At 44.0% G+C, this 24,319-nt stretch overlaps 1 protein-coding gene across 4 annotated transcripts in view; it reads left to right on the plus strand.

Moving 5' to 3' along the window:
- The window catches only part of ADAM8 (ADAM metallopeptidase domain 8), a 230,967-nt gene that overhangs the window by 123,671 nt on the left and 82,977 nt on the right, over positions 1-24,319 (plus strand). For all 4 annotated transcript variants that reach the window (XM_069240829.1, XM_069240830.1, XM_069240827.1 and 1 more), the window contains exons 5-10: positions 4,985-5,061; positions 8,829-9,018; positions 10,425-10,490; positions 14,148-14,216; positions 20,111-20,280; positions 22,159-22,240. In XM_069240829.1, the coding sequence (XP_069096930.1) occupies positions 4,985-5,061; positions 8,829-9,018; positions 10,425-10,490; positions 14,148-14,216; positions 20,111-20,280; positions 22,159-22,240 (654 nt within the window). The remainder of the gene's footprint in view (positions 1-4,984; positions 5,062-8,828; positions 9,019-10,424; positions 10,491-14,147; positions 14,217-20,110; positions 20,281-22,158; positions 22,241-24,319) is intronic.

Genomic DNA, 24,319 nt, shown 5'->3' on the forward strand with positions numbered 1-24,319 from the left:
ACCCATCAACTTCTCATGAATTTCACTTTTATTCTAGTGATTCTGTGAGGTGTAAAGTCACCTTCCTTGGTCTCTTTCCTTTTGATAGTACCAGTATCAAGACCTGCAAATTCAAAAAGAAGGTTAATCTTAGAATAAATAAAAACTTAACCAGAATGTATTAGGGTGTTAATACCCATGATAATTGTGTAAAAGTATTATAGTGTGAAGAAAGGTGTATTAAATTAGTATACAGTTCAAAATGTTCTTAACTCGAAAACGAGACATAATGTAAGACCCCATGTCTTTGTTAAATGTAAGCAATGAAAGTATACATAACTTGGACCTTAGAAAGTCAAAGTTAGAGGTAAAATTTCAAGTTAGTCCAGTAGAAGGTGTGTGAGCCAATCTGCAAGTCTCCAGCTTGCTCAAGAGGCAGTCGGGAAGATATGAAAAGAATTCCTCATCTGGCTTTTGACATTGGTGGTATTTGGAAATTAGTCTAAGAGAACGAGACAGACAGACAGGCAGCTGGGGACCAATATGTCTCGGTACTAACAGCCAAGTTTGGATGAAATATCTCCACCGGCAACTGTCAGATACTCCCACTAAGCTGTCTGGTTCACAAAGAACTACTTTTTTCCCGAAAAGTTCCCTTACTCGAAGCCAAGTGCCACAGCTTTAAGGTTCACCTTAGATGAATCAAGTGACCCTTGAACCTGTCTTTACTGCCTGGAGTATTTCAGATCAAAACATGAGAGTCTTAGCGAAGAGATGGAAAAGGTGGAGTCGTACAAAGTGGTCATCAGTGCTTGACTGTTGTGCTGTTAACATTGATCAATGCTGGCTCTAAATTTTGATCTTATGATCTCTGGTTGGTTGCCTTTGAGTGAACAGCATGTCCAGGGTGATCTGTTCTCTCATAGGTTGCTTTTGCAAAAGGACCTGGAGCTCTAGGACTAGATCACGCACAGGGCAGGAGGAGAGTAATAGAGAGTTGCACCTACTTCATGCTTTTCCGCAGGGTATTTGACGCTGGCTTCATGGACTCCTCTATAATACTGAGATTTGTACTAGATAATCTCGTATCACAGACAATACATCCCAATCTATGCAGAATCAGGAAATAACCCACTTTTTAGAAATAAAATGGAACGTTTCCAATACTTCTTTCTCGCACTCCCCACCCCTCCCCCACATTCCCATCACCTCCAATTTTCTTGATAGTAGACAAATGTTTGATCCCACACTGCTGAAGTATGTATTTTCTACCATAGCACAGTAGTTTAACAGTACTCTTTGTCTCTTGTATTTAACAATAATACTCCTTTTTTCACTTTTTTCACATTTTGACTTTTGAACAAATTGGCTGAGTAATAAAAAGAAGGATCCGAGTGTACAAAGGGCCATTTACAAACAAATATTTGCAGTTTGCATACCAACTAGTGTGCAATTGATACATTTGAAAGGGATCACAAAACAGCCAGACTAAGGAATATTAAAAAGACAAATTGCAATGTGTGACGCCACCTGAGTGGCTATGAATGCAGGGCCAATGCTAGTTTTTATTGAAAAAAACATGTTTCCCCTTTGAGAACAAATCGGGGGAAGAGGGAGTGGTCCCTGGGACCACCGCCTGCTCCCCAGAGGCTGCCTAACATGATTTTCAAAGAGAAATATATCCACCTGGGTTTGCTTCCCTTTAAAGAATCAAATGCCACCCCCTTTGATGTGTCCATAAAGGGCCAGTTGTTTGTGACTGCAGTTGACGTAGAAAAGAACACGTTTTATTATGATTCCAGAATAGAAAAGAGATGCCCTTTTCATGCTCCTCCTTTATGCAATTTGTAATTGGTCACAAAAAGAATATTGCAAGTTGGAAAAAATGCTCCATCTCGTATCCTCCACATTAGATAACACCGAAGCCGTATTGTATATTGTATGCCATTCAACTTTGGCTACCAGACCACCTCTGTTCCCTTCTTGCGTGCACTGTTCCACAGTCTTTGATAGAGTCGATTACTACTTATTATGGGCTAAGCTAGATATCTAGGCCATTTCACAATCCCTACTTACCACAATAGTTTCTTTGTACTCATACAATTGGGTGTGTGTTAAGTTAGGAGTAGGCACAAAAGTCACCAATTGTATATAATTGAATCAAAGACTGAAACAGGGATGTGTTCTGGCACCACTTCTATTTAATCTCTATACTGCAAGTATGGGGAATGCACTGCTGAATGCGAACTCCTTACCATCAAGTCAAGTGAAACAGGGATGCGTTCTGGCACCACTACTATTTAATCTGTATACTACAGACATGAAGAGTGCACTGTTGAAAGCGAACTCCTTAACACCGAAGCTCGATACATGCATAGTCAAGCATATATATATGTGCAGATAATCTGGTACACCAGATAATCTGGTATCTTCACCGTACTAAAATGGAAATGGAACATACCCTGGGTAAACTGAGTATGTACAATTTGGATAACAAATTGCAAGTGAAAGTAGATAAAACCACGGTGATGGTATTTGGAAAATTAAAGAATAAACCACGCAAAGTACTGCTATCTGGGCCAATTTAAGATAGGATCTGGGCCAATTTAAGATAGGATATACTGTACCATATATTTAGCTGGATGTTTGACCTTCAGTTACTGGCACATCTAGTATTCGTAGAAACCATATAAAGATAAAAGCCATGTATTTAACATTTGTGATCTGCAAGCTCAACTTGCAGCTATACAGTCCAATAGCTGAAGCAATACTCACCAAAGCCAAGTTTATTCCAACGGTTTACTATGGACACCTGAGGCCGTACTATTCAGAGTGCCCCAGGGGTGCAATAGTTGTTTACGTCCGCTTTATGCACACCTGGGCCACTCTGGTATTACAGAAGGTGCTGCAGACGCTTGTGCTAATACAGATAATGCTGGCATACATATAGCACCAGCGCTATCATCAGAGGGCGTCCCCTCATTTCTAAGGGAGCGTGGCCTCATGCAAATGAGGGAACCTGGTTTCATCTGCACTCGTGCCACATTATAGATGCTGGTTTAAAGGCAAAGAAGCCACCCGGAGGTGCTCTGCGTGCACTGTCATTGTGCTACTGAAGGCAGCCCTCTGGAGTGTGTGACGGGGGCACCATGGACCCCGCCCCAAGATCTTACCTTGCAGGCGAGTGCACACACTCACTGCACCCGTCTGCAAGGGGAACTCTCACCCTTCTTAAAAGAGTAGGCAGGTTGCTGCCGGCACAGTGAAACACGGAGCGGCTGCTTCAAGGCTGCTCTGTATTTCGCTTGAATGCCTGTCCCTGGGTAGCGCAAGTCCATGGCTGCTCTGTGTGCAGTATATTGAATCTAATACAGAGCACTCAGCGTTTGCGCAGAGTGCATCTTTTGAAAGGTGCACCTGGTGCAAACATGGAAAATTGGCTGTATTGTGTAATACAGCCCATGGCATATCCTCCCAAAACGTTCTCATCTCCTGGATAAAATCCAGTGCATAACCTATAAGCGTATCTTTTGCCTACCACAATACACCATGCAGGCACAGATCCACCCAGAATTTGGTCTCTCAAGACAGGACCTGGATTGTGAGTCGTCCATCATCAAATATTACATCAACACTCTCAAGTCGGCAATTCAGATAATATTTATTCAAACAAATAATCCATGGTTGAACTACCTGACCCATGCAACCAAAGATCTATGTCTCACCACAGACTTGAGTCTCTGTACTACTTCATATGTGGCACTAAAAGTAATTTAAAAAAAACAAGTTCGATTTCTGTTCAGGGAAGGAGACCTGACCAAAATACGGTGGCACAATAGGAATTAATCTGTAAATTATACGAAATTAATCAAATGCAACCTTACTTAAAAAAGGCATTGAGTAGAACTTGCAAAAATCAAATCCTTTGTGCCAGGTTTGTTGTCCTGTCCATACACGAGTATAGAGCGTCCTGGAGAAAACAAATGGCCAATAAGGGTTGCAGGTTTTGCAACTATTGAAGAGAATCCATTGCTCAATCTGCTGCTGTCCCGAATTTGTATCTGCACTGCACACTTAACTTAGGCCAATGTTTTAAAAAAATGCTAATAAAACCTGTAGAAGTGAACTAGCATTGTGACACAACGTAACTGGCTTGTTTTGGAAAATAGTAATAGAATAAAGACCTTGCAACAGCATCAGAATGAAGGAACGCCAACAATTGTTGCAAAGTAGAACACTATAACTGACAACCATCTGCCAACAAAATAACCTCTCACTGACTTTTTGTATTTGCGTGATGTGGAATGTTATCGTTTGTACAGCATTTTACTATTTATATTTATTTTATTAATGATAAGAAATAGTTGTATTATGTTGTATGTACTTATTGTAATGATTTTAGCTAATCGAATCCATATGTTTATGCATTCATTCCATCTCGTAAAATGCATTTTGCACATTTCAAAACACTCTTTTGCAGTCACAACACCTGTGATGTTTTGTACACCCATGCCTAAATCCAGAATGAGCTGCAGCAAGAGCTTTGGAAGCCTTGCTGCAGGAGCCACATGTAGCCTAGAAGATTAGTTAAGAGGAGTGAGGCATTAATAGGCTAGTCTCCAGGGCTGAAGAAGGGGGTGTAGTCTGGAACAAACAGGGATTGGGGCTATATCCTCCAGTTAGTCTTGTTGTTATGCCAGTTACCTGGCACCTTGGTGCTTTGTGCACACACCTGCCAGTGATTACCTTTTGGCCAATGGAAGTTCCCCAGTGGGGCATTTCATTCCCAAACCCAGTAATGTGGATGGGTGGTTTGTTGGTGTGGAAATGCTCATGGATATGTTCCATAAGGAGGTGTGCCATTTGTGGTCTTTCAACCTAACCCGTGCGAAAGTCAATTGTTTAGTGTCAAGTGTAATGTGATCTACAGTTCCCTTGTTATTTGAGTTTCTGATTGGTTGTTTTTCTAAACTGATGTGATGTGACGTGTATCTCGTTGCTGCAGGATCACTGCTTTTATCATGGATCTGTGCTTGGAATTGAAGGTTCCTCCGTCAGCATCAGCACCTGCTCAGGACTCAGGTAGAGTTCTTCTCCCTGCAACTCATCCCTGCCTTTCCCTCCTGCACCTTCCTCCACCCCATCTTCCCCACCTCCTTCTCAGCTTGTCTTCCTGCTCGCTAGCTCTTGCCATGCCTCCCTTCCACATCTCCCAACTCTTCCTACCTGCAATCTTTGCACCATCATCCATGCACTTCTACATTCCTCGGGGAACTGCAAGCTAGGGGGCTGCTTTCAGAGTTGGATGGACTACAGTTATCAGGCTCTGAAGGGATCTTGACACCATTCTTTCTGCAGCCCAATGCCAACACCAACATGCTAGACTGGACCGCTTGATACTCTTACTCGAAGTATCACAAGTGGCTTGTGGCTTCACTGGCTGGAGAACAAATATGCTGTAAAACATGCTGTAGATACAATAGTGTAGTGTGGCATGTCTGCCAGTACCCACAGCAGGAACACAGGGGTGATGCAGAAGGCCTCTTTTACGTCCCTGTAGGGGTTAAAGTGAAACTACTAAAGAGGAAGGACTCATTGGCCTTACTGTGCCTCTGCAGCAATGCACTAACCTGCTGCAACTTCAGCCAATCATGGGTGGGCAGCTCCTTCTTTTGAAAGAGTTTGCAGCCCCAGCCTGGCAGACCTTGGCACATTTTGCATCTCGGCCCTGTGCAAAAGAAGATGAGGCAAGAAGGAGAACAACAGCCATGTAGGTAGCATGTTGATAATGGAGTTTTACATAACCAGTCAGCTTGGTTTAATGTATTTCAGTGTTTGCAGTGGATATATGCTCAGTGTGGTTCTGGCATGATGGTGCTGCTGTACATACTTGGGCTATGTGGATTCTGGCATAATTATCAATGGTGGAGTACAAACTGGATGATATAGAAGCTTTCATTGCAGTAGTTCTTTATATATCAGGCCACTTTATGTCTAGGAAGATGATGGTGCTTTACATACCAGAACAATCTGGTTTATAGCATAACAACAGTGATGCTCTAAATACTAGTGCAGTGTAGTTTCATACTCTCGCTAGCCTGTACCTTATAGCCTATGTTGCCCTATCAGCACATCCCCGTATGCATTTCTTTGTTTTCTATAGCAAAGGACTATACAGGGTGACTCGTTTGTCGCACTATATAAAACTACAAATACATATATTTCCCGATTTATTATATGTTATATTGTAAAATTTGATGGGTATAATTCTTAAATGAATCACTTTCACAGGGGTATCAGTAGGCAGTGCATGAAATTTTTAATATATCAGATAGCCCCCCACCTCCCCGAGTAATGACATTAAGCGTACCGCTAAGTCTGGGTGTGATGAAATTCTGGACCCTAACGGTCAACCACGAAATGAGAAATTGCTGCTGGAGTTGATAATTCTGAGTTAGATCCCCCTGGTAATTCATCATTTCCCCCCATAAGTTCATGTAGGTATTTTGGTTATTTTCAGCATCCTAAATTTCCAGATAGAAGTAAATAGATCCGCAGTGAGTTCATGGATCTCATAATTCTAATTGGGCCGCTGACAGCAGAGGCTACTCATAATGGCGGTCTATGTGTCAAATCAAAACTGTGTACTGCCTGGAATGCTCAAGCCCATCAGTGCCTGCAGGCCATGTTTACTCGTTCTGTGGTATTGCCTGCTAGTCATCCACTGAATGCTCATCTGTGACTTCTGACCATAACACATCCCACCACTGGTCTAAAACTACCCATTTCTATGGGTTGATCTGCATGAAATTGGTTGAACTCATCAAGGCACCACTGAAATAAAATGTGTTCCTGATCTGTTCATGTTTGTGAGAACAGTGCCACTAGTGTAAAGGGTTATTCTGTTTCGTACTACTACTAAATTTAACCAGGTTAAGACTCGCTGGATTTAAGTGTACCTTTGGACTGTTTGACAAGAAGGTAATTTCCTGTATTCTGGGTTTACAATGTCCTCCATCTCTGCGCGGTGGCCTTGGATGCAGCTTCTGGTCTGTGGACATACCCTGCTGCCAGCCCCTGAACCCGGAGAAGCAGCACGGCATGGCTTTTGGAAGTGCGCAGTAGGGCCTGGTCACAGCACCTGCTCTGTTGCCACAAACTGCCCCCTCTGGCCAAAATACGCACCCTACTCAAACTTCGGTCACGTGAGGAAGTTTTGATCTAGATCAGAGCCTTCAAGAATGCTCCACGACTAGTCCATATATACCCAGAGCCAGCTATGTATGGCTTGTGGCTGTGTTAAAAATTGGTGCAGCCTGAGGCAATGCTCTGCTCCCACTCACCTTGGCCACAATGGATGCTCTGCACAAACTGTGGTGATGCGATGAGTCCTAGATCTAGGCATCCTCTACAACCAGCCCGTGCACATCCAGAGCCTGCTGTGTAAGGCCGGCAGACATGCTTTGGGCCCATCGCGCCCTTTGTCACAAAGTGCGATGCAAATGACTAAAGCCATGCCCTGACCCAGCCCATTCTCTTTGCGAAGCAGAGAGAAGACCCTAGAATACACTGCCAGTTCTGCTCTGTGTAGGCTATTAGCATATTCCACAAGTTTGCAGTGCGAATTAGTTGTACAGTAATAGGAGTCTGCGGAGGTGAGATGAGTCAAACATGAATGATGATTATTAGATGTCACTAAAGGCAGAGGGAAGGCTAAGTAACATTATCGTTCCACCTCTGTCCTCCTCCTGTTTCTCATCACCTCTCTTCCTCCCCTTTTCCACCAACCTCTTACTTTCTCTCTCTGCGTTGTACTTCCCTCCCCCTCTTTACTTTCCCTCTCTTCCCTCTCCATCCGTATGCCTCTTGTCTCTCAGTGGCGCATGGATTCTTTGCTACAAAGGAGTCAATGGCTATTTTTTAACTTTTCACCGCCAAGGAGTCTATACATTTCTATGCATTTTAAAGACGTACTTATACTTAGATAAGGACAGCGAAAGAATTTGGGGGCATATTTAAGAGGCTCTAGCGCCACTGGAGCGTCACTTCTAGTGACGCTCCGGTGGCGCTATGCCCTGCACCGTAGTTACAAGGTGGTGTTAAGCCCCTATTTGTGGCTTAACACCACCTTGCAAATACAGCCTTTCATATGCAGCCCTTGTGTGGAAGGGGTGTACAATGGGTGTTGCTGTGGGTGTGCCACATCAACACCCATTGCATATTGACGCTGCCTCAGATTTACGAGATTTCATAAACCTGAGGCAGCGCCAAAATCTAACACCACCACAGGGGTGGCATTAGCAAGGCGCAACGAGGAGGAATAGTTTTATTCCTCCTCATTTTTTACTTTTTCTATGCTTGCTGCAGAATGCCAGACATGATTGTTTATGTGCGGGAAGGTCCCTTCCTGCACATAAACAATCATTTCAAAATGACGCTTTGCCACTTTTGTGTGTGCTGAATTGTGCAGCACACACAGTAGTGCCAAATCTCCATTAGTGATTGTTTATGTACAGGAAGGGACACCTTCCCACACATAAGCAATCAAACCCCTCAGTGCATACATCCTTGCACAATGGTGGGCCTTAGAGCTTTTTATTGCTGTTATGTACTTTAGAAGACGCTGCATGCTTTCTACTTGATCACTCCCCTCAGTTTACCACAAAAGCTGGGTCAGATCCAAATGTTTTCAGGCAGGTGTGTCCCTCTCTTTGATTCCCTGTCGGGGTCTGTGCATGTGTTTGGTGTTAGGTGTTTGGTGTCAGTGGATGCTTGAGTGGGTACTTGTGTTAAGGGATTCAGCAGTTCCTTCTGACTCTGATGGCCTCTCCTCTTATATTTGTCTGCAGGGGGTTCTTTCAAACAGAGACCCAGGCCTACCTGATAGAGCCCCTGTCTGCTGCGGCTGGTGATCAAGGGGCCCACGCTGTATACAGATATGAACACCTGCGGTTAAAACGTGCAACCTGTGGAGCCTCCAATGGTACCGTCTATGACTATGGGCCACGAGCGGCAGCCATGATAAACCCTGTCTACTGGGTAAGGTATCGCCTGCTGCAAAGCACTCATCGGTCAGATGGTGCTTCTACCAGAATCTTGCCTGTGCCACTTGGTGGAAAGCTTTTGTGCGTCCTGTGGCCAACTACAATGACCTTCAAATCCCACTCTATACCTTTGGATCGACCAAGTATTGCTGTGATCTCCTCTGGCAGAACATGGTTGTGAAAATTATCCCTGATGGTCCTCTGTGGGGGTTCACCAAGGTCATCACCCCCTTCTTATTTCAGTTATCATTTGTACCTCAGACTGGGACAGCTGTGTGAGACGGATGTACTACTTCTGTTACAATTATTTTGCTCCCTTTCACTGTTTGGAAAGTGCACTTCAGAGCAGAGAATTTCATCTTGTATAAAGGCGGTTCTTATGAAAATGTGTTATGACATGAATATTGTGGTGCATTACTATATTATTACATGAAGGTGGTCACCACTATGTAGTTATAGTTGGGACCTAGTTACCATAAGAAATATATTTTTTGGTTTGCAAATAACTTTGGCGCTATTTGAGAAATCATTACAAACATTCAAAAAAGAAAGTTAATCTACCTCGGTTCCATCCTGGAATGTTTTGGGTTGATCTGTCAAGAGGGAGTCAAGAAAAAGGAGGAGGCCCAAAAGCACAGTTTCCATATGGATACTTGAACAGTGCTGCAGCCAAATCATCTGAATGGAATTATACCACATTTCTCAGAAAGTTAGATCTTTACCCAGAAAGTGTGCTTTTTGTGATTTGGTGTAAAACCGTTCAGTAGTTTCAAGGAATTTAGGGTAAAAAATGTATAGATATCTGTACGGTTGGGTGTGCAGGACTACTGGGAGAGTTCCACAGCATGCAACTTAAAATAATAGGGTGATCTGATTGGCCAAGGAGGTCATGGGCTGCCTCACTCCCATGGGAGCGAGAAGCTCCCACAAGTCCTCTGGGAGGTCGCACACAAATCTGCTGGCCGCAGTATGAAGATAATTGTTGCGGCTGTCATTACAGGACATGGGGACTCATTTTTCTGATTGGCCCACATGGGAATTGCTTTTTTGATATGCCACCATGCCTATGGGTTACGGTTTTCTGAGGGTCACAAGATGCATTTGGGCATCAGAGAGCTTCTCATATAACGTGGGCCTCACCAATGATTTGCTGAAGCTTGATCCCGAACATACGTGTTCAGGTATGGGATTTGGAGCTCCTGGCTCTTCAGGTGTAGGTGTGATACTCCCACCTGTTCAGGTGTACGTATTTGTGCACGTATAGGAAGGGAGTTATCTATATGATTGGATAACAGAGTTTGTTATTTTTGCTGCTTTTATGAACATTTAATTTTTATTTTTTCCTGTGTGTTGCATATACATGTACTTACATGAGTGTCACATGCTCTTTCCTCTCTATAGAGATCTTCACCACTGCTGAGGGGAACCCGATTTGTGGAGCTATTTCTGGTGGTGGACAACGCTGAGGTGAGCAAGTCCTAATCTACACTCTAAAGAGTCAAGATTCACCTCCTAGCCTCCTGGCATAGACATATTCCAAGAAAGACATCAGTTTGAGGACATTCAAGAGTTCCATGATGTGTTTGACAATAACTGAGAGGAGGGCACGCTTGCAAAGCAATGCTTAACCCTTGAAAGGTTTCCCTTTCGTTTGGCAGATGCCATCAAATTATGTGTGTCTAGAGAGTTCCATCACCAAAGAGAGTCTACTACTCCCAGGAAATGTTTTCATGGTTAGAGAAAAAACAGTCTTGAAATAGTTTCTACCTTATGAACAGTTATTATGGCTGTCTTTTACTAAGGTTAACTGGATTATCATTCTGCTCTTTAGTTCTGTGTCTGCATAGTTTGAGCAGTGTTTCCTTTTAGCCGTAGTTATGTGTTGTAGGCAGTTTCATCAGTGTTTCCTTTTCAGCAGTAATTCTGTGCTCTGACAGATTAGAGCAGTACTCCATTTCAGCTGCAGTTCACACATCAGGCCAGTGGCGGCAGTGTTTCTTTGTCAGTTACAGGTCTCACATCTAATGAGTAGAGGCAGTATTCCCTCTAGTCTGCACTTGCCAGCCAAAAGGGAGTCCTGCTTCTGCAGCAATCTCCTTCTAAGTTGTAGATTCGCTCTATGAATAATAGCTGCATTTCTCTCCTACAGCCAGCATGGTATATAGTCTTTGCTTTTCAGTTGCAGCTCTCACCTCTGGACTGTTGGGAGGTATTTTTGTACCATTTATTTGTTAATGTAATTGTGAATAGAATACAAGGAATACTTAATATTTGCTCAGGATTTATAGGATTCCAATTAGAGATATTCCTGGGTGTTGTCTTATTGCGCAGGATAGAGTGGGGCTGTGTGGCACACTTCAAAAGATGGGAGTGGATAGCAGAAAAAGTTACCATATTTCAGTAGGTGAGATCACTTACAGAGTTATGTTATGGCAATTTGGATGGTGCACTAATCACCCGTGAGTGTATCCAGGTGCTTCAGTAGATGTGTAGGCATGTAATCCCCTCAGAGCTATTCGAAGAGCCAGGGCTTCTGCTTCTTTCAGAACTCAATAAGTGAGGAGACAGCTCTGATGTGTTGAGGGAAGGTTCCCCTTTCTGCACAAAAACAATCCTGCATGCAATGAAGGCACCCTTGCACCATGGTGCAAGGGTGCCTGTATTGGCACTAGGCAGTCCATTGTGCACCAGCACAGGAGAAAGCACAGGAATGCACCGTACTGCCCTGTATATGATGCATTCCTGCCCTTTCCCTGTCATGCCGTGTAGGGCAGCAAGATGACTTGCTGCGCTGCATTGCATGACATGCCTGTAAATACGACCCTATGTATAGACACCGGCAACGATTGCAAGACAACAAACTTTTCAGCTTCTTGCATTCATGATCTTGTGAATTTTTCAAGAGCGATGCAAACCTTAAGACAGATTGTTGAAGCCATGCAAAGCCACTTTGCCTGGCTCTCAGTTGCTCCAAAAATCTGGAGTAACACAAACAGTGCATATTGCTGTGTTGCGTTACTCTGTCTTAGTAAGACGTTCCATGGGCATTCTGTGTGTGTTCCCATGCAACACCCATGGAATTTGACACATCCCTAGATTTACAAGAACTTGTAAACCTTGGGTTGCACCAAAATCATACACCTTCCCAGGGGAGACGTAACCAGGAGAAATGTATCTATTTCTTCTAGTTTCTTCCTCTTTCTAAGTGTGCTGCAGAACGCAGCATATATAGAAAGAGGAATATGCCAACCAGGATTGCTTTTGTGCAGGAAGGGACAACTTCCTGCACAAAAACAATCTGCATGCAATGCAGACACCCTTGCACCATGCACTAGACAACCCATTGTGCTCCAGTGCATGGGAAAAGACAGGAATGTGCCGCATTGCCTTAAATTCCTGCCCTTTCCCTGTTGCACTGCACAGCAAGGTGACTGCATGACTTCCTAATAATGAGGCCTGTTTAAGGAGAAGTTTGACGTGCACTTAGAAACTATTAGGTTTCCTTTTGAATACAGGATCGGTGAGGGTCAACCATTGAGAAAGAAAGACTTGAAGAAGGCCTTTAGCAGTTAAAAGCTGGTGTGAGTCATCTGAATACGAAGAGGGCTTTAATTTCTGAGGGCAGCTGGAGAAAGATTGACAACATTTACTATGTTAATGAAATGCATAGGGTTTACATACAATCACCTTAAAAATTTTAAACTCAGCCAACATTTTACAAAAGAATTAAATTGAAGTACACCCCTTAATATTTACCATTAACAAAAATGTGTTTGTGTAAACTCCCATCTGTTACCCAGAGCCTTTATTGGGAAATGGAACACAGAAATTTGTATTTCTTCCATGTACTAATTCTAAATGTCCGAAATTTAATTTGAGGGACCTAAAATGTGTCTGCCCCCCTAAGATCCCAACATTTCTAAAATCACTACGGTTTTAATAATTTGAATAGGGGCTCATTACGAGTTTGGCGGTCTGTTCGTCGGATCGCCAAACCCACAGGGGTGAGGCTGCTGTCATACTGGCAGCCTCACCCCTGTCGTATTAAAATGTTTCCACTGGTCTGACCAGTGGAAACATTGTATTACAACATTGCTGCCGGTCAGCTGGCGGAAAAAGTGTCACAGCTTTGGCCTCGGCTCCCCTAAGGGAGCTGAGGCCAATGCCGTCACACAAATGCAGAGCAGACAGTGCGCATTCCGAGTGTGCTGGAAGAGGGGCCCCAGCATTGCCCGTGCAATGGAAATGGGCAGTGCAGGGCACCCCCTTTGGCCCCCAGCACCGGCTTTGGACAAATCTTCTATGGCTGTTAAACCACCGCTGACCACAACTCTGACCGCCTCCACATCGTCGGGATCCATGATCATGGCTGTGGTCCCCTGACAGTCCAACTGCCAGGGTTGTAATCAGGCAGTCCAAACGCCAAGAGTGTGGCGCTCGGACTGCCACCATGAGTTGACAGTCTTAAGACCGCCAAACTCGTAATGAGGCCCTGAGTCTTTGTCTCTCAATGTGTCTTTCTCCTTGGTGTCTAGCAACTCTATTTCGTTTCTCTCTATATACCATTTGTCTTTCTCTCTTTCTCTTGTTCTATCCCTCTGAGCAGGTCTTTCTCTCTGTCTTTCTCTCTGTTTCCTCCAACCCACTCTACCTATCTCTTCCCTGTTTCACACTTCCATCTTTCTCTCTCTCACTCTGCGTATCTTTCTGCAACTCACTCCTACTTTTCTTTCTGTTTCTCACCTCACTCCTATCTGTCTTTCTCTTTTACTCCCTTACTCTTTTTATCTTTCTCTCTCTGAGAGAATTACTCTATTTCTCTTCATGTCTTTATTTTAAAGTGCCTTTTTCACATCTGTCTCGATTACCTACATTTTCATCTTTCTTCTATTACCAGGACTCTGTTTTTTCAGTTTTTGTTCATCTCCCCTTTTTCTAATCACGCTCACCCACTCACCTGCTAATGCCGCTTACCTGCTCACCTGCCCCCACTCTTTTTTTGCTCTGTTAGTCATTCTGCCAGTACAGCTAGTCATACCTTTATGCTACGTTCTTTCGACCAAGAATTTTATGAGCAAAACTCGTAAGTGTCACTGAAACCACCTTTGTTTTTATTTCGTACAGTACAGAAGATACAGGGATTTAATCACGATTCGGAACCGCATGCAGGAAATTGTGAACCACGTTGACAGGGTAAAGTGCATGAGTATGTCTAACAACATTAACACCACACACATCGTAGCATCATCCACAGTGGTAGAGTTTTATACTTTTTGTTATACATGTCACTGTATTGTATTAATTTCCATGACTGCATGAAATCCATCAATGGCTTCTTCTTTAACATTCATGTTTATATTTTTGATAACCACAACTATTGTGAAAACTGTAGTATAATTTCTTCTTTGTGGTGCAACTTATGATTGATTGTTATGATGAATGGAGTGTTTGAAATCCTTTCCCTTCATGTACTGATAAATTGCAGGAAGCTGGCCTGGTGTGCGGTGGGTACCTAAGGTACTTACACCTTATACCATGTCCAGGTATCCCCTGTTAGTGTAGTGTAGAGAGTGTCTAGAAGCCAGGCTCTCTAGAGGTAGCTGTGGATGAGCAGCCAAGGCTTATTTAGGAGACATGCAAAGCTCATGCAATACCACTGTAGTCATACAGCACTTACACACATGAAACAAAACACTCAGTGTTACAAAAATAAAGGAACTTTATATTAATGACACAATGCCAAAAAGTACTAGAGAGGCAACCCTCAATAGGAGGTAAGTATCACATTAAGGCCCATATTTATACTCAGTTTGCGCTGAATTAGCATCATTTCTTTTACGCTAATTCCGCGCAAACCCAACTCCATATTTAAATTTTGCTGCTAGACATGTCTAGCACCAAGGTGTGGAGTTAAAGTTGTTTTCTGGACGTGAACACCTACCTTGCGTCAATGAGATGCAAGGTAGGCGTTCCCGCCCAGAAAAGGACAATATGGCCTTTGCGCCATATTTATCCCCCCATGCTAAAACCCAGCACGAGGGGATGGGGCCTTAAAAATAATGGCGCTTAGCTTGCTTAGAGCCATTATTTAACTCCTGGGTATGGGCAGGCATAAGGGGACCTGTAGGCATATTTCCATGGTCAGAGACCATAGAAAGTGTCCACAGGTGCCCTTCCCTGGCCCCAGGGACACCCTCACCCACACCAGAGGGACACCGCAGGATGGGGGACCCATCCCAGGTAAGTCCCGGTCAGTATATTTCTTTTTTTTATATTACCCGCTTTGGGCTCTGATTTGGGGCCCCCTGCACAGTGCTGGCTCCAGTGGCCATGCCCAGGGGACATTTGTGCCCTGGGCATGGCTATTGGGGTGGTGGGCATGTCTCCTGTCTTTACTAAGACAGGAGCCATGTCCATGGGGGTTGTGTACCAGAAAATGGCGCTACACTGCTTAGTGGGAATTTTTCTGCCTCTAAACAGTGTAGCTTAATAATTCAGCGCACAGGCCCCGGTTTCCCCCTACGCCTCGTCTACCCTGTTAGCGTCCTTTCCAAGGACGCTAACAGGGCATTAGCTCCAGCTAGCCCCCTTCCATAAATATGGCACCAGGCCGGCGTCTTGGAATGATGCTAGCCAGCGCTATACTTTTTCAAACAAAACTGCGCTTATGCAGGTTTGCGTGAAAAAGTATAAATCTGGCCCTAAATATATACACCAGTTATCAGCAATAGGCATAGAAAGTGATAGAAAACAGTGCAAGTGCGATTAGACAATAGTGACCCTGGGGGAGCCTAAACCATATACAAAAAAAATGGAAATCGAACACAGGACCACCACCTAGGTAAGTGGAATGTGTAAAGGGGAGCTGGGGTACTAGGAAAACCCAAAGGTAAGTACCACAGTGCCTCCTAGCCACCAGGAGGAAAGGAGGAAAATGCAACACCCAGACAAGACTGCAAGAAACCAGCAGTGGATTCCTGAAGAGGAAGACCTGTGGAAGAAGGGGACCACATCCAGAAGTCACAGAAGAGTCCAGGAGGAGGAGGAGCTACTACCCACCCAACTGTGGATGCAGGAGTTGGTCGACGGTGATGTGAAGAAGGTTAGCACTGCAGCCCTGAAGTTGGTGAAGAGTTCCTGAGGGATGCAGGCGATGTCCGACGCTGGAAGAAGAATTGCAGTCGATGTTGGTGCAGGAATTGCACCAACAAGCCTTGGCAAAGACAAATGTCCCGATTGGCAGAAAGTGGAGCTGCCGAAGACCTGCAAGGACTCAACCTAGGAGGGGGATTCAGAGGGGACCCTCAGTGACACAGAGAGCCCACAGGAGCAAAGTCAGCACCCACAGGAGTCCCCCAGGATGGGGAAACAGGAGTCACAGAAGAGCCCACTCAGTACAACTGGAGAAGGTTCCCACACCGCAGGAGAACCACACAGAGGGCTGTGTATCGCAGGAAGGAGTGCTGGAGCTACACATAGCCTGAAGCTCCCTTGGAGATGATGCCAACAACCCTTGGCAGCTGCAAGAGACACAGTGCATGGGGGTACTGTCTTGTGTTGGAAGGCAAGGGCTTACCTCCACCCAAGTTGGACAGCTGGCAGAGTGGACCAAGAGGACTACTCTGGACCACCACCGTGGTGCAGGATTCATGCAGCGCAGGATGAGAGGAGATCCACGCAGCCGGTCATTGTTGCAGTAGGTGCATGCGGATGCAGGGGAGTGACTCCTTCACTCAAAGGGAGATTCCTTCTTCCTTCATGTGCAGACTGAAGCCTTGCCACCCTCAGAAGATGCACAGCTGGGGAAATGTTGCAGAAGCTGGAAGGAGCTATGGAAACAATGTTGCAAGAAGAGTCTTCCTTGTAGATGCAAATTGTCGGTTCCTGGAGAGTCCAGTCGCGATTCCAGTGGCTAGAAGTCAAAGTAAGGTTGCAGAGTAGTCCTGCTGGAATCTTGCAAGCCAAATCTGAGGACCCCCCCAAGAGAGAGACCCTAAACAGCTCTCAAAGGGGGATTGGTCACCTAGCCAGGAGACCACCTATAAGGATGGGGCGCTGACGTCACCTGCCTGGCCTGACCACTGAGATGCTCCCAGAGGCCCCTGCCAACCTTGGATTCAAGATGGCAGACCCCAGGGACCCTGCGGTGGTGATGGACAGGCAAGTGGCCACTCCCCTTTCCATTGTCCAGTATCGCGCCAGAGCAGGGACTGAAGGTCTCTGAACCAGTGTAGACTGGTTTGTGCAAGGAGGGCACCAAGAGGCATATTTATACTCTGTTTGCGAGGAAATATTGTCATTTTGTATGCTATTTCAGCGCAAACTTAACTCCATCTTTATATTTTGACGCTAGACCCGTCTAGCATCAAAATATTGGTGTTAAAGTCATTTTTTGCCTGCGGAAAACTACCTTGCGTCAATGAAATGCAAGGAAGGCGTTCCCGGGCAAAAAAATTACTTTAGGGCACATGCGCCTTATTTATCCTCCCGTGCAAAAATGGTGCACAGGAGGGAGGCAGGCCTACATAATCCGCTAAGCTTGCTTAGTGCCATTATGTAATGCCTGGGTCAGGGCAGGCGTTAGGGGACCTGTGGGCCTATTTCCATGGTGGAACACCATGGAATAAGTCCACAGGTGCGCTCCCCATGCCCCAAGGACACCGCCACCCACACCAGAAGGACAGCGGAGGATGGGGGACCCCATCCCAGGTAAGTATAGGTAAGTAGAGATAAGTATTTCTGTTTTTTTTTTTAAGTGCCTTTGAGGCCCTGAAATGAGCCCCCATACATGGCACTGGCCATTGGGATAATGGGCATGACTCATGTCTTTTATAAGATAGTAGTCATGTGGTATGGTAGGTTTTGCATCAGGAAATGATGCTAGGCTGGTTAGAGTCATCTTTTTTTACTCTAACTAGCCTAATGTCATTTTTTGGTGCAAAACCCCCTTCCCCCATACCGCCACTCCCAACCGGCTAATGTCATTGTCCATGATGTTAGCCCACCCTTTGTGCCAGATTGCGCCATTCCATATATAAGATGCCCAGCGTGCGTCTTGGAATGGCGCTAGCCGGCGGTATACTTTTAGCGTTTAGAAGTATAAATCAGGACCCAAGTGTGCCCTTCAAAGCATACCCGTGGCTTGGGGAGGATACCCCTCCCATGCTATGTAACACCTATTTCCAAAGGGAGAGGGTGTTACCCCCATCCCAAGGGAAATCTTTTGTTCTGCCTTCCTGGGCTTGAGCTGTTCAAGCAGCAGCAAGGCAGAAACCTGTCTGAGGGGTGGTAACAGCTTGGGCTCCCTGTAAAACCCTAGAAGGCTGGTAGGAGCAATGCTGGGGGTCCTCTAAGGAGCTCCCAGAGTGCATGGAATCATACTTCTAATACAGGCAACAGCATTGGGGTATAATTCCCACATGTTTGATACCAAACATGCCTAGGTTCGGAGTTACCGTTACGTAGCTGGACATACTGTAGGTAGTGACCTCTGTCCAGTACACATGTAAAATGGCGTCCCTGCACTCACGAAGTCCATGAAAATGGCACTGGAATTTGTGGTGGAATCTCTGCTAGTGCAAGGCTGCCCTCACACACAGATTCTTGCACCCTGCCCTCTAGGCTAGGAGGGCCTGCCATATGGGTGGCTTATAGCGACCTGGTGCAGTGACCTGAGATGAAAATGTGTGCATGCACCCTTTCACGCAGTTTACAATGGCAGGCCTGCAGAACATGTTGCATGGGCTTCCTGTGGGTGGCATAATACATGCTGCAGCCCATGGGGATCCCCTGGACCCAATGCCCTGGGTACCTGTGTACCATATACTATGGACTTACATGAATGCCTTTCGCCACTTTGGAAATATGACGCAGTGATTTTTGCCTGGTTGACCCACATTAGTGTAAAAAAATGACACTACTGTGGGGCAAGGAGCTGCTAGGGCCTTGTAAATCTGGCCCTATGTTTTCTATGGGACAGGACCCGCTTGTCTGGCGTAGCAGCTGGGGATATGGGATTTAGGTTTAGGACCAAACAACATCTTTCAAGTACAATGAGATTGATTCACAAAGTCATATTCAGCCATTAACATAAGTTAAAAAATCATAACTTCCACAAACCAAAGTGGATAAAAGCTACAACACCCTTCTTCCAAATCTTTCACACATAATAGGAGGGGCAAACACCAAATGATCACAAAAATAAAATGTAATATGCAAGGTAGGTTGTTAAAAATCTGTGGGGGCCGCTGTGATTTACAGATCGCCCCTGATAAAGAAAGGGAGGACACAAATGGCCAGATGATATAGATTGGGCCTATCACAAGTCAGACATTACAACCAAGGGTCAACTATCTCCAGGCCGCTCTCGGAGTAGACTTGCCCACACACTGAGAACAGTTCAGCTCAACCATTTGTGGTCAGACAGGGCTCTGGTCTAAACTATTCTTTGAATTGTGTGGTGAACATTGCTAGAGCAATGCATGCAGCTGTGACACACATTCAGTTATACAGTTCCTGTACAACGTTTCTGTCTGAGCGTAGTCTTATGCAAAGAAAACTATGCAGTCTGTATAGACCAAATAAAACGGGACATTATGTGGATGGTGGGTAGCCCAGTAAATACATGTCAATTACGTATGTAAAATAAAAAGAACGTAGAGGCCTGTAATGGGCCCTCAAGCCAAGCATGTACTGCCACTATATCGAAACAATAGCAGTTAATTTAGTAGGAATATCTTTGATTTTCACCATTTTTAGACCAAAAGGAGGATGTCTTTCAGCTCCGTTAGAGAAATTGAGTAGAAACATCTTCACTCCTCAGAAATGTAATTATTATGTTTATTAATTAGATACTAAGCTAAAGGATGTCTCCTTATCTGTAATCAGGAGTCAACAAGAGTCATAATCAGCAGTTGTTCATCTGTCTTTCTCACAATGTATGTGCGATGATGTTAGGTTCTTTTATTTCCTCATGTACAGATTGACAAGGTCAATAAAGCCTTCACATCAACCTCTTACAACCACACCTCCCGTTCAGGTTTAGCATGATTTATCATGTGGCTTCAACCTGTTTTTTCTCTGTTCAGCTCTACCGAGCCCTCAACTTGCGTGTGGCCCTGATTGGTCTTGAAGTCTGGACAAGAGAAGACCCAATTTTGATCAGCTTCGATGCCGGCCCTACCCTGGACAACTTTCTGGCCTATCGCAAGAAGCATCTGTTACAGAAGAAGAAGCACGACAATGCACAACTGGTGACGTGAGTTTTTTTCTTGTGGTGTGCCACAAGTGTGATACTGGATGACTCGGCTAATGGGAAAAGACTTACATTATGATATTAGGGATTTGTGGAGTGTATGACAGAGCCAAACGGGTACACAACAAATGAAGGAGAGGGTTCATGGATTCTCTGCCATAAACTCTAGTGGCTGTTGACGTACCCAGACTGCTGACCGCTCATCCCTAAAATATATTATCTATGTAAAGTCATCTGAAATTCATAAATAAATTGAAAGGGCACCTCTTCCAATCTTTGAACTACAGCCTGTTTAGCTAAGGAAGTAGCAACCTAATTCACTGCACTGTGCCATTCACATCTCCTCACTCTCTTAATATGGGTTATATAAAAGGGCGTGCACACACACACACACACGCATAGTTAGCTGAGGTACAAGAAGATAAAGTCGATTTTCTAGGGTTACCCTTGGAAAGTGTGAACCAGGGAGCTGCACCAAAAGCTTTCTGACTAGCCAGGGCTTTGTCACGATGACTACTAACAATAATTGTGTACAGCAATGTGGCAGAGATGCCTCCTTTCCAAGTGTGTCCCTCTTATTAGGTCAGTCTTGCCTTCTGTTCTTCTAGAGAGGGAGCGCTGAGTCCTTGATGCTGGCTGTAAAGTGTGTTCTTACTAAATGTGAGCATGTGTTCTCAGTGCTTCTAACTAGCTGCCAGACACTTTCCCATTAGGCACAAAAGAACAGACTCTAAACTGATACTAATGAAGATAAAGCAATTGTTTGTTATTATTATTATCATTATTATTATTATTATTATTATCATCATTGTAATTATCACCACAATTTAACCCTATAGACTGCACCATTCCTTAAGCCATATACCACACACCTAAACTCTGTCACATTCCTCCCCTTCTACAACACACACCATGTTGTGAATTATAACTTCTGCCCTGGGCCCCTCTCCTGGCCTAGGTTAAACCCCTTTACACCAAGAACACTCCTTACCTCCCGTGGCCTTGTTCAGTTCCTGCACTTCACCATGCCTTATGCCTTCTGTAATGAGTCCTTCCCAAGAACCAGTCTCTTACCTGAGACTCCACTTTCTGCACAGGCCTCGCCTTATAACCTAAACACTGCTTCTTTACATAGACCATATCTCCTAGATGAGCCTTACAGCTCTAGACCATTCCTCAATCATACAGCCCTTTTGTTACCTTAGATCATATCTCCTGCACCAGACCTCTGCTCCTAGCCTCGGTTATGTTTCCTTTGTAGTCCAAACTCATACATTAGACAACACCTTTTGTTCTTCATAACATTTACTATCCCAGACCTTTCTTCCTGTCCTAGACCATGCCTGGTCTAAGCCACCTCTTTTCCCCATGACTGACTTCTTACCTCCTGCCCTGGGATACATCTCCATCTTTGGCACCATCTCCTGTCCTTTAGAACAAAACCTGTCCCAGGCCCTGCCTTTTATCCAGTATCCAACCTATTCCTCCTAAGACCCATGGCCCTTCTTAAAACCATATATCCTTTGCCCTAGAACCTGCCTCTTTCTGTCCTTGCCGATCCATTTCTCTAAGTACAATCTTCTGTCCTTAGCCTGGCCTCCTGGCCTTGACGTAGCACAGTGTGTCCTAGGATATGGTTTGTAACCCAGATCTTATCTCCAGATAATAATTATCCTACTTAATTCTCTAGTGCACACATTTTGCCCTTGGCCATAGTTTCTTCCCAGTGTGAAACACAACACCATCAACCCATCTGTCAGTGTATTATCTAATTTGGCACATTCCATTTAGTCCACTTTCCAGGAGGCCTAAGAACAAATGAAATTATTATTTTGTTTGGAGAAGGGTGTTTAATGGATTTTGTGTTTTTGTTTTCCCCAGAGGAGTGAATTTCTCCGGTTCAACAGTTGGGCTAGCAACAAAGTTAGCTATGTGCACTGGAGATTCCGGAGCTGTGAACCAGGTAAGAGCTTTGGAGGCAGTGCTTGCTATGTGGGCACAATGCCAACGTGCTAAAATATATTCAGAACAGATCTCACAACCAGGGATGGGTATTGAACCTCCCCAAGAAACAGCCTGGTATGTGGCATCTTCAGATTTCCAGGCCGCATTTTGTTTGCCTCTGGCTCTCTCTCTAGTCAGATGGGGGCACTTGACCTTTACATTTTTCCTGTCAGAGACTAGCCTGCAGATCTCCAGACAAGGCTTGGATTGGGCTTCTCCATATCTTTGGGCAGTGTTCAGCAGGTAGATGAGACTTTCGGGCAGAGGCTGCATTTGGGCTCTGTTGATCACCTGACAGAAATTTGTTTGTGAAACACTATAAAACTCCTGGCATAAATCAGCGCTGAACCTCCACACCTCTCTATATAGAAGGATGGCCTTACAGCTCTACAAACCTACAGCTAAAGGGCTGTAGATGGATGCTTCAGACCTCCGCACAGAAGCTGTTTTTGATCTCTACAGATTGCCAAAGTGGAGCTGGTTCTGATTCTTTATTAATCTTGTGGCAAAGCTGGTGCTAGACCGTACAGATCTCTGGACAAAGGACTGCTTTTGTGGTTCTACAAACCTCTAGATACACCATCTAGATGTCTCCAGATCTAATCCAGGATCATTCAAATCTGTGGCAAGGGGATTGCTTCCTATTCTGTGCAGCTGGAAAATGCTGCCTTGCAGACCACTCTTTCATGCGATGGGGATTCTTACACATTTGGCCTTTAAAAGTAATAGATTCTCTATAACTCACTCAAGCTTCATTGCTTCTACTCCTCAGTATTTTGTCAGTTTAAAAGCAGTTATTTTTCAAGGCAACTGTCATGCTATTCATTATTCTATTCTTAAAGAGTGAAAATGCAAGCAAAATTCACAAAACGTAAGGTAAGTATTAGCATCTCTGTGGAGAGATGAACATGCAGGATGAGGGCTAGCAAAACTATATACAGTCTAAGCATCCACACTCAGTCTACACAACACAGGCACTTTGGGCCTGTTCAAAAACTGCATTTCGTTCTACATAATGTAGTAATAAAGTTGTTCTGCTTACATACGGCAAAATGCTATACACAGACTTATGTAGGGAGACCTCCAGCTCCACCTTTCTCATCTCTTCTATGTGGAGCTCTCTGCCAATGTGGTGGAAGGTAAGAATAGAATTTGGGTGTAAATGTGAGAGGGACCAGGGGTATGTAGGAAAGTGGATAATTTTACTCCTACATGTGAGGGGTTTAGAGAAATGTAATGAGCGGATCGGGGTAGGGTAAATAGCTGTTTAGGAAGGGTGTACAGAAACTCACCCATAAAAGAGTGAGAGTACTTCTATTCACAAACTGCATTTCTAAACTACTATGGTCCAAAAGGCCACAAAGCAGTAGTAATTGTACTCCAGCCCAGCCTTGGAGTATGTCTAACAGAAAACGTGGCCTTTTAAACGGTGCTACAAACACTGCCAAATAAACTGGAAACAAGGGTCTAACGTATAACACCATAAGGAATCATGTTAAAATAATTTAATTATTACAACCTTTAAGCTCCATCTGTCTATCTATCTATCTATCTATCTATCATCTATCTATATATTTGTGGGCGTGTGTGTGTAGGCTTTGAAAATTATTTAAAAAAATTACAAATAAATATTTTATTCTTTTAAACATTAATAGTTAACTTATTTAAAAAAAATTAAAACTTTTATTTAACTTAAAAATTATTTTTTATTAATTAGACTTACTAGTGATTAAATATAAAATGCTAGTGATAGTGGTTTTATTTTATTTTGTCTAAAAGGAAATAGTTCTCAAATAAATTAATTTTTACATTATTTAGTAAGCATTTATTCTGAAGAGTTTATGTGCTCTAACATTTTATTTTATTAGTTCAAGTGTAAAATACTTATTTAATCTTATTTTAGATATATAGTTTACGTTAAAATGCTCACGCCTTTATAAAATAATAAGCTTTATTAATTTTCCCTATACTTTCCCAAAAGGAGATCTTCGCTACGGTAGCAGAGATCTCCACATATGTAAGAAAAGTTACTGGTTAA

The sequence above is a fragment of the Pleurodeles waltl genome, chromosome 6 (assembly GCF_031143425.1).
Source record: "Pleurodeles waltl isolate 20211129_DDA chromosome 6, aPleWal1.hap1.20221129, whole genome shotgun sequence".
NCBI lineage: Eukaryota > Metazoa > Chordata > Amphibia > Caudata > Salamandridae > Pleurodeles > Pleurodeles waltl.